Raw genomic sequence first — 12,037 nt, 5'->3', positions numbered from 1 at the left:
TAACCAACCTAGTGGATTTTTTTAGACGGATCGCTCCCTATTCTAGGTTCGAATACTAGCAGAATGACGACGCAGAAAATGATTAGTTCAAATAGCCCCTTTAAATTTTTACGCCCAGGTATTTTCCAAAACAGCTACTGCAACTGTTTTACCAATGTATGAAAATCGCTTATAAATATTAAATTATTCAGAATTTCCCATAGATAGCAAAGTCTCGTCACGTCTGCCTGTCCGTGTGTCAAATTTGCATGTGCACCGATTCACTCAGTGCTGACATTATAAGATTTATTCCCTTGTTCCCGCTATTTCCTCGCGAATCCACCTCATAAATATTCAATGATGCTGTACAACTCTATTTGTGGGTAAATAATGAAAGACTGGTTCAGTAGTTACTTCACATTCAAGTGCTTGGTTGACAAACTTCAGAAAATACTAATATTATTGTCTGTGACAAATGCAAAAACTACTGGAACGATTTACATTCTTTTCGCATTTAGAATGCAACGCAAAGAAAACACAGACAATTTATAGATCAAACAATACAAGCTGTGTACCTAATAGATAAAAAAAACAAAACTGAAATTAAAAAAAGAACAATTTAAGATTTTAAAGGAAAACGCCATCTTTACATTTGGTGGAAAAAGTCAATTGTCAACATCGTCATAAATTGTATTGTAGTTAGCTAAATATTTAGCAGAAATTAAGCAATTAATTTTATAATTTGTGCTCGTTCGCGGCACAAGGAATAATTATGAATAACTTGTCGCATACGGGAGCCCTCCCCCGTATGCCAAGTGTTAAAGAAACTAATGACAGAAAGTATCAATCACGAAATTACTATAGTAATTTAAAGTAAGTACACTTGAACGTTATCGTAACGTTTTGCTATCGGAAATCAATCCTTTGCAACCAGTTTTGTACCTTTAGTTATTGTAAATAGGCGATCAATTTAACACAAAAACAAAAACACGGAATATTGATTCGCCACGTGCGGTATAAGCCTTTAATATGGCATCTTTGAAAATATAATCAAAATAAAAGTGAGGAACTAACGATTCCTAATCAGTTTTTAAATATAATATTGGGCTTTATATTAAAAATACAATATGTGTTATAAAATACAAGCTTCGTGTTGTAATAAACCATATTACTTATGCTTACAATTCCTTTGATGTAATTTTACAAAATTTTAAGCCCTAGCGTTCATAATTACATAAAAATATCTACTTATTGGATTTTTGCGGCAGAAACTTTTTAATTTACAGGTATTTCATTATTACTTCAACGTTCGAGCTGTAATTTTGCATTCAATATTTCATGTAATTAACGTTAACGGTAACATAATTAAAAAACTGTATCGATGAAATTAATATTCAGTCAAAAATATTTAATTAAGCTACTTTCCATCCATGACTCAAAGACATTAAGTATTCGATATATTGGTTTAAACATACGAGAATAATACTTCACAACTCAACTCTTATCCTCTGAGCATGTTACAAGTAACATGGATATTTGGATATTATCTACCGATCTGACCAAGGTCATGGAAAATATCCAGAGAAAACGATAATGTCTTAAACCCATTGTACGTAGATTGAGGCTGAACATCAACTACTAAACATAAACACAACAAGCAAAAAAAACACTTAAAATTGCTTTCTTGTATATAATACATAAGCAGTCATGTATTATTACATATTATACGGAATTCGACTGTTAGATGGCCTGAACTCCTAAGATGGTTTTTACAGAAGGAATTAGAGAATTGAATAAAAATTCTATTGATTTTCCCATACTTGGGAATGAATAAGGCATGACAATATTACTACTCTAGAATTCACCCTCCCGATCCTATATCGTTTACGGGAGCAATGTGATTACTGTTCGATTACTATTCGATTACTATTCGATTATTCCGCTCACTTCTCGCTTGATATCGATTCAACATGTTTATGGATTTATTTATTAAATCAATTACAGGTTATCGCAGTTGATAAATGTCAGTTATTTCTTGTATGATAAAAAAGATATTAAACTCCTCATTTTAAATGAATTCTCAAAGTTATAGATACGTTATCGGTATGTAATGCAAAAAATCCCGTTACACAATTATAAATAGATTCGACATGTCTTTGTGAATAACAAAATATATATTGAACGGTTTTTTGAAAAACTAGCTGACCCGGCTAACGTTGTTTTTCAGTGTATGTTATTTCTAGAAAAAAAAAATTAATTCAATAAAAATAACTCTTCTGTAAGTGTGCGGGGATATTTTTATAATCGAAAGCGTTATAAACAATAAAAGTATGTTTTATTTAGGTTAATAAATTAATATTTATTAAAGTAAAGAATATATTTTAAATTACAATCCTTGATAGCAAACAACATCAAAAATAATTATTCATATTTCTACTATCAATTATGGCAATTGAAAAAAAAATCTCTCAAAAAATATATAAAAGGGTTGATCGTAGAGGGGTGAAAATTAAGGGTTGCATGTATTTTTGTATGCATTTTGTATAAAATATAAATTGAGGATGGACCACCCTTAACATTTAGGGGGATTAAAAATAAATGTTGATCGATTCTCCACCCTGGCCGATATGCACGCTAAGGATCACGAAAATTGGTCGAGCCGTTTCGGAGGAGTTTGGTCCCTTACACCACGAGAATTTTATATAAAAAAAATCAAATCAAAATTTATTTATTCAATTTAGATGCGACTTAAGGCATGCTTATGAATGTCAAAAACGTTTACAAAATTCGCCAAAGAGCAAAACTACGCCATCCGTTCCCAAGACTACCAAGAGGTCTTGTTCTGAACAGAACGGACAAGAAACTATATTAGAAGATATATAAACACGTAATCGACCACAGCGCTGGACGAAGAAGTTGAATCATAGACATGTACATAATAAAGAATACAGGAATTATAGGCAAGTACGCGATCAGCTTGTGCCTGTCACATGTCGTGGATGCGTCTTGGACTCATTAATTAACCAATATAATGTTAACCGTAAAGCATTAATTGCGAATGAATTGGTTCATCAGAGTACTTTTTAATTTATTTACTAGCTAATTCCACGACTGTATTGCCGTCGGACGTATTAAATAACTTTTATATAATATAACTTAAGTACATAGCATTGGTAACTACGATGATTAAGCACAACTTTATGTATAATAATTAAAGCCAATTTTAGAAATATATCCCTTAACCTATTGTTCATACAGTTTAAGTTCGTCTCTATTACTTAACTGCGCTTCGTAGCAGAGATTTTAATGGAAATTATCTGTGACGTTAGTTTATCTGACACCGGGACCAAAGAGTCATACAAAATACAAATTAATAGGCAAACTTATTAAAGTTGTATACAAAAGCAGGTTCTTTTCAAAACCTGTTAGCGAATTAGCTGTAACATTAAAAATAATATTTATTATCACATTGGTATACATAAGCAGTTAACTGGACTTTTTATTAGTTCAAGTGGTGACATGACTACATCAAAGGTGACTCATATTGATATTTGGTTTCTTGACTGTTTATTTTGGTTTTAAGTCATGGCTTAGTAGTCCGTGTTGCCAAATATTATTCTGTGGTAACTGTATACCTTGTACCGTACCAAATAGGTTTAATGCTTCAGGAACAGAAGTATCCTAGCCATTTGCCTATTGTCTATAAAAATATCAAAAGCATGCTATCTAAGGCCCGGTGCTCATTATCGGCATAGGCAAGAAAAGGGATCCTTCGGCATTCCTACATGCAAGCGCATACTGTCGGAAACTATGTCTTGGCTTGCTGCAACGTTCTTAGGGATGACGAGGCGTCCTCGCTACCCTGGACGGCGTACCGAAGGATCCCGAAGTATCCCGAAGCAGCCTCAAAGCTGCCGATGCAGTAACCTCAAGCTTACCGAAGCGGTATTTTTGTTACCTGGATAATAGATCATGGAAATTTCTACTTTATTGCCATAAGTTACTATAATGCTTTTTATCAGCTAAGACTCTCAGCCGTTCCGATGCTGAAAGTGAGCGCCGGCCCTAAGAGATGTCAGGTACTAAATTATTATGGATATGTAATTTATGTAAAGTATTAAATAAATCATATTTTCAAATCAATATTAAGAAATCCATGGACCATGAGGCCGTTTCAATTTATTTAATTTGTATTGAAATAAACTGATTTAATTGCCGTTTGAAATTTAAGAACAGTTCATATTCCAAATACAAACACTGTCAAATACAAATCTGTCGATGTCAGATTGACAATTGATAGTAGATAGGTACTTTAATCAATTAAGTATTAAAAACATCAGGAAAATCTATATAAATATACGCTTAGTCTAAATGCAATAATATTTTTTATTTAATAATAGGAACGGGACACATTTATGAGAAATAAATACTCAAATACTTCCAATCTAATACTAAGAATTAAAATCGTTAAGGATAAGAATGCTAACAAGTCGATTCAAACTGATAATTTATAATTCTAGGCACAGTGAGAGAGTTGTAACATGTTCAGACAAGCTCTCAATATTAACTTGTCGATAATGTAATAATAAGAGAATTTTATGGCACATCTATTAGCATGTAGAAGCGAATAATCTGGATCCTACAAGTATTAGTAAATTTCTTGATACTTAATAAATGTAATATCACATTATTAAACTTCTTACATTTACATTTTCGTTAAGGCAATTCTCAGTTAAATAATTTTTAAATTGACATGTACAAGAGTGCAGATAAAAGGTGACCATTACACATCAGCCCCCAGGGCATGTACAGAGTGATCCGGCAGACTGGTGGGCGCATGTATAATTGCGGAACATTGGAGGTAGAGCTCGCCTTGGCCGCTCGAGCAAGGCCAAGGCCGTTCAAACCGCCCCCCCTTCCTCACCTTCCCCCTGAGACCTGTGTAAAAGGCTTATTACACCACGCGATATTCAGACAGTCTTACTGAGATTCAGCCTAGTGTAATAAGAGTTAGCCAGTTAGCCTGTCTAATTAGACCGACCGAATGGGTTCGGCGGTGCTTACTGGCTTACTTGCTGAATATCGTGTAGTGTAATAAGACTTAGCACGCTAAATCATTCAGTCAGCGCGCGGCAGTCGCAGAGCAAAGACGTTTGTACATGTTTGTTTTCTGTGGCCGCGTGCACCATGGAGTGTTCGCAAGAAAAAAAAGTACTTTGGAATGTTTTTTATTTTTTATAGATAAAGTTAGCCAACGCTCGACACACTGATACATTGGTAAAAACAAACATGAATCTTAAATTTAGAAAGAAGGTTCGGACAATCAATCTTATTATAGAATATCTTAGCTGCAAACGATGTGTCAATAAATTTAAATAAATTTTCTGCGATTCTCTAATGACAACATACTAAAGTGTGCCAGCCTGGCTCTGTTCTTGATTTGTACCGAGACATGCCATTTTTATTGCCATATTGAATGTATGGAGTATCTATTAAATTACATATAATAATATAAATTACTAATATAACATTTTAATTGTCATTCAAACTCGGCAACTCCTACTCTAAGGTAGTTTCTTAAGTCACATGGCGACATCCGTCACCGACTACGTACGCTTTGCAAATGAGTAAAAATGAGTTAGCGTGCGATATTCAGTCCAGTGTAATAGCGAGCTTGCTAATTAGATTTTAAGACAGTCTTACTAAGCCAGTCTGAATATCGCATGGTGTAATAAGCACTTAAGCGCAAACCATTTTTTGCGCAATGATGTAATCTGAATTTCGGCGCGGGCGCACTGTAGCGAACACCGTCACGCTTCTATTGCGAAACAGAACACGTTTGTTGTTATTTTATGTTTATGTAAATTTCATACAATGCAAAATGGTTACGCCTATTATGTATATAACTAGGGTAATTACGGCAAAGGAAGTCTACCTAGTTTGTTTTTAAACAACTCAGTTCCTAAGGCAGAGTTGATTATGAGGCGAGCGACTGCGGAAAGAATAAAACAAACTAAGTTGAACTGTCTGTTCCGAGTCGTTTTCAAAGAATGTAAGTAAGAGAGCGCTGATTGTAAAGCGTAAGCTGTTTAAAGGAGATTCGAACCGCAAAGCTCACGGCGAAACCGCAGCCTCGGAGGAATTACACGAACAATTAAACCGGAATGCAGAACCTCCATCTGCATTATTTATTCCCAACACAACCCGCAAGCAAACAAACAGATTAATAACTTCTTGAAACGCCTGAGAATTCTCATCAAACCGCTAATTCTGACTGCACTGACTGGCATATACAAACAGCATTATAGACAGCATTAATCAATCTCTGCAATTTTAACAGGTCGGCAACGCACTCGCGAGATTTCTGGCTATGTGCGGGGGGATCACTTAAGATAGAAGAGCCTCTTGCCCGTTTGACTCGTCCTAAAAAAACATTGCTTTTGGATTTTTGGAAATTTTTAATGTTCGAACGTAGATTATGATTCTTACCTCTTACCACTAACTACCCTTTGACAGGCAAAGTTAAATGCATTAATATAGGAACGAATAGTTATATACGGATACTTAAGAGTATAGATTTGTACATGACTCTACAGTATTCAATGTTTAATATTAACCCTAATTTACTAACGCGGACCGGTTGGCATGAAGCTATTTGCGTATCAATGGTGACAGAACCCGCATCGTGCATTCTTACCGACTTCCTTTCTACCATGCCAAATAATTTTAAGTAATTGGACGGTGCCAAAAGGAACACTTTGTAAGAAAACGTATAACCCTGCAGCGGCCAAATGAATTTGTGTACAGTCCAAACATTTGTAGCATGTAAATATTTTTAGATGTATTTGAGGCGAGGTAAATTTGTTAATCACATAGCCGTAGGTAGAGAAGGTTAAGTGCTCATTTTATCGTTTGAATGATCTAATCTTTGATTTTTATTTTCTATTATTTCTTTTGAAATAAATAAGTTTTATTAAGAACTGGACCTACGCTTTGGTTACTTCTGAGCTTGACGTCTTATAGACCAAAGGAAATAATTTTTTAAAGAGTCGCCGATCGTGGCACTTGTTCCGTGGGTTAAGATTTCATTGCGCCCTGATAAGTGAGTCTCCTTATAGCCCCAATGGCCCCGCAGCAAAAAAACCATCATTTATGGGTACTACCTCTACCTCTCTGCAACTTTTTAAATAATAGTAAGCCTTCGCAGTCCACTAGAAAATTCACTGGCACGTTACTCATAAAAACGCTGCCATTTAAAAAAGGACTTTAAATCATTCGAACAACACGACAGTTTACATGAACTCGATGAATATTTTACAAATCGCCCACTGAGTCAGTGTTGCGTACTACGGGCACCTACGTACGTGGCAGCGTATACGTACATATGTATACGTACGATGCGGTAGTATAGTATTATCGTTGCCAACACTTGCGCCAGAACGTTGACGTTATTTTTATGTCACGCCTTACGCTTGTCCAATAATTTAGTAGTAGACAAATTTATAGAAACGTTTTAAATATACTGGTAAAAGAGTTTTTATGTTCGTTTTATTTATTTCCAACACACAAATCCACTAATTATTTTGACTTTTAACTGTAATTTTATTTGAATAAATTTTTCTTTAAATCAAATATTTATACATACTACGAAATCTGATATACTGTGATAAAGGGTGCAATAACAGTACAGTCAAAACCGTTTACGACATCGTTTAGCACAACAAACCATTTATATATACATATATGTACAAACAAAATCAAAGGTCACTCTATTGTATTAGGTTCTTCATAACAACGTCGTCGGCTGTTACGACTATTGGTTTTTACGACAAAATATGAGTAGTACCTTCGATGTCGTTATAACAGATTTTGTCTATAGATAGAGTAAAAATGTCTAGGGTGGTTGAATTTTTTTATAGACTTACTGATGTCAGTGACGTCGTTCCACTTCATGATGACGTCAGCACAGTAGTCACCTGAAAGCAGAGTTTGGTTACAAATTGCTTAAGATCAGACAATCAAACATTAATGAGCTTAAGTATTGCTAGATAAGGGCATGGGAATCAATTGTTGATTACATTACATAATAACTCTCATTGTATTAGAGCGAAGATAGACCTTATTAATGACAGAAAAAAAGTGCAAGTATTTATTTATTTATTTATATGAATGCTTAAAATATACAATAAATATGACATCACTAATTTTACATATCAATTTAATTCGAACATAAAAATTACAAACTAGCAAGGAAAAAATTATTTATTAATAATAAATATATATTTATATATATATAATAAATAATAAATTAATATTAACTTAATAAGCAACTACACAATCAAAAAAACACAACTAAAACGAAATAGAAACTTAAACAACACTACGAACCTGATACACAATGTAAGAAGGAAGAATTGTTGTAAAATATAACAAGTTTTCATCAATGTTAGTAATTAAGTTGTAAGATCGAGGTTATTAACTGGACAATTAAAAGAAACAGCTAATATTATAAAATTTAAATCCTTACGAAAAATTAAATCTTAGCCGATCAGGGATAAAATATGCATTTGTTTGTATAAGGTATTGATTTGATCTGCTCTTAACCGGTGTTTAGATGGAAAATATTTACTTGAACTCCTACAGATACACCCACGTCGTCTAGCGATAATAGGTTTTATAGACTCCGATTTTAAAATCATTAAAATTCAACTTTAAACGCAACGTTATCACAAAATATTTTATGAATTAAGTAGATTAAATGTTTTAATAATAAAAGCGTTTTATTTCATACATTAAACTTTATTATTCTGTAATCTATGTAACTCTGGTATCTTATTGGCAAAGGTCCCAGACTTTAATATGTATTTATATACAAGTATACTAAAAATACCAAAAATGTTCAAAATAAAGAAAATCAATTAAAATAGATTAAATACATTTTTTTATAATACTCGTAGGACACCTGATGTAAAGTGATACCGCTAGACTAAGTACATTTAACAAAATATTCGCAATTCGAATGTGTTATATGATTAACCTGACCAGACGTCCCGTTTTAAACGGGACTGTCCCTTTTTCCAATTAACCCGGTGTCCCCCAAATGACCTGTGGGACGCAAAACTGAGCAGCAACTTGAGCAGTAGAACATATAAAAAACGTGACAAGAGTGTCGTTCTTATTTAAAATTGTCACCAGCTATGTCAAATCAATTTTTTTCCTCTGAATCAACTAACTAAACATTTTGGGTACCTATATTTTCTGATTAGTAACTTTATAGCAAACTATTTTTCACTTACTCTAGTTACTGAAGCTTTAAACAGTAAATGAAAAAAATATATTTAACGTCTTGTTAAAGTCTTAAAACATTACTTCACCTTGAATATAGTTATCCCAGCATGTATCTCAATGACTTGACGTTTTTCCTACTAATAACTGTCCATTAGTTTATCCTTGGCGTGAGCGGCCGCGTCGTTACGGTAGGTCGTCACGTTTTTACTATTTTCCTCTATTTTATTATGTTAGTGATATAGAAATACTAACACCGATGTATAAAAGATTAAACTCCTATTCGTAAAACTGAACCTGAAATATTTAACTTAAGTATGTCCCGTTTTGTCAAATTGCGTTTACGCTGTGATGAAAAGAGACGGATGGATAAGTGGGATTTAACCACATATAACTTTCTAATTCTAATTTTGCGCTTATAAGAATAGCGAAAAAACTGAGCACGTTCACGATGTTTTTTTCGAAAAAGTTTAACATTCATTTATCACGCAATAATTAAAACGGGATGAATTATGTTCTTCAATATATCAAAGTAAGTTAAGTATTGTGTGAAATACTATGACTTATAAATTGTAGTATCGGCGATTTAGTACAATTGTGTGACAATACGAAATGGCGTTTATCAATTGTTTAGATAACTCACATGTACTCAAGGTCATGGAAATTTACCAAAATAACGTATGTATTTATAAGTACCGCAATAGGTACAGACAAAATCTACAATTGGAACCATCAGAATTCGTTATATCTTGTAAAAAATTATCTGATTGAATGTAACTTATAACAAAAATTAAAAAAAAAACAAAAAAACATAAAAGTCAAAAGTTTTTTCCTTTATCATTATTTGTACAATCGGAACTGTGAATCAGATATTCCATATCTTGTTGTTAAAAATACACCGATAATATATGTATAAATAGAAGTTATCTGGTCTAACGTAACGATAAAACAGAAATCAGTTTAAAATTCAAATTCAAAATGTACCTACGTATGCTCATATTTACGATTTCTTAAACTCGTGCGACGGAGAAACCTATAATGGGGTTAGTTGCAATAAAATATTTTTTGAGGACCAAACAATCCATAAAAAAGGAAAAAATAAAGTTATGTTAAATTTTATCTCTTGGGTAAAGAAATATAGATTCTGATGATAAATATAAAGTGATACAATCTTCCGACAATTAAACCTCTTCTTACGTGGACTTTTCTAATTAATAATAGATAATAGAAATATTTAATATTTTTCACTAAAGTCTGTTGCATCTACCACAATTTTTAAATCAGTACCTATACACACACTAATATTTTGTGAAAAGAAAGGCATGGAAAAGAGAGAAAATACACAATCTTTAATAATACAATACCCGTGCGAGACAAATTAATGTAAACAGTGCAATAAGAAAAACAAAACCAAGAATTTAATAAATAGTGTTACCATACAGCATTACCACATAATGTAGTTTTTTATAAAACAGTGTGAGTGGGAATCTTCACAATGGTTCCTTTAATTAAAATCGGCTTAATGGAATATTCTTGTAACAGGTAAATAGAGAATTAAAAACATGCAATCATTGTTTTAACACTCGGCGGCAATCGGTAAGCGTGACAGAAAAGAAAAAAAATACTATATTTGTTCGCATACCTGTAATAGAATATGGTCTATGCTCTATAGTCTGTAGCATTATTGTAATCTGTGACAGATGTACATTCCCGCTTTTTTACGACAATCGTTAAAACTGCACTGTGGTAAAACTTTTTAATATATAAAATTTATTGAGTATAAAGTGAAAATAAAGAAATTCTTAAAGTAAGTATTGATTAACATTTATAAAAAAGCGAATTTACACTCCAATATCTTGACTTTCGTTAGATAAGTCTATCTATTACATTATGCGATAAAGGTGAGCAAATAAAACAATAATATTTTTTATCGTCTAAACATTTACGCCGATAACTTCGAAAATATACTTTTTTCAGATTTCTTTTCCTCTTGTCCGCAAGCATACTATAAGCCTTAATAAGCTTAAGAATGTTATGTCATTTTTCCAAGTTATAAGGACAAAACATCATACAAGAATAAGGGTATAATTTTTAAGTCAGTCGGTAAGTAAAATAAATAAATCAGTGGCGCTACAACCTCATTAGGTCTTTGCCTCAGATTTCTGAATCTGCTTCATGATCATTTAAATCTAATAGGCAAGTAGGTGATCAGCCTCCTGTGCCTGACACACGTCGTCGAATTTTTGGGTCTAAGACAGGTCGGTTTCCTCACGATGTTTTCCTTCACCGTTCGAGAAAATGTTAAATGCGCGTCACATAGAAAGAAAGTCCATTGGTGCACAACCGAACCTACGACCTCAGGTATGAAATCGCATGCTGAAGCCACTAGGCCAACACTGTTCCTAGTCCGTAAGTAAACTACGTAATATTTTTTTTAATGATTTACTTAATAAAACTTATGATTTTAGTACCTACTGCAGCAACATTCACATTTAAAGAACAGTCGACATTGACAGAAGTAGTAAAGTCGCGAGCAGAGTTAATAAATAATTTAAATTGAAGCAATCTACTTGCACAAGCAGTTGATCAATAAAATATAGGTATAGGCTATTGATATGTACACTGTTAAACTAAATTATGGTATTGTTGTCTTAAAAATTTAATACAGGGTAATAATTTATACTTAGAAACATTTACGTAAGTACTATTGATACACAATAGTGATGATTATTGCAAACAAATATACATAATCTAAAAAACCTGATTAATATGA

The 12,037-nt window shown here is 32.9% G+C and overlaps 1 protein-coding gene across 1 annotated transcript in view; it reads right to left on the bottom strand.

The window, feature by feature from the left end:
- LOC111002433 overlaps positions 1-12,037 on the bottom strand; it is a 42,010-nt gene that overhangs the window by 17,683 nt on the left and 12,290 nt on the right. The window contains exon 3 of the mRNA XM_022272591.2: positions 7,905-7,955. Coding sequence (XP_022128283.1) covers positions 7,905-7,955 — 51 coding nt within the window. The remainder of the gene's footprint in view (positions 1-7,904; positions 7,956-12,037) is intronic.

Source organism: Pieris rapae, chromosome 15 (assembly GCF_905147795.1).
Source record: "Pieris rapae chromosome 15, ilPieRapa1.1, whole genome shotgun sequence".
NCBI classification, from domain to species: domain Eukaryota; kingdom Metazoa; phylum Arthropoda; class Insecta; order Lepidoptera; family Pieridae; genus Pieris; species Pieris rapae.
This window is presented reverse-complemented; position numbering and strand designations above follow the sequence as displayed.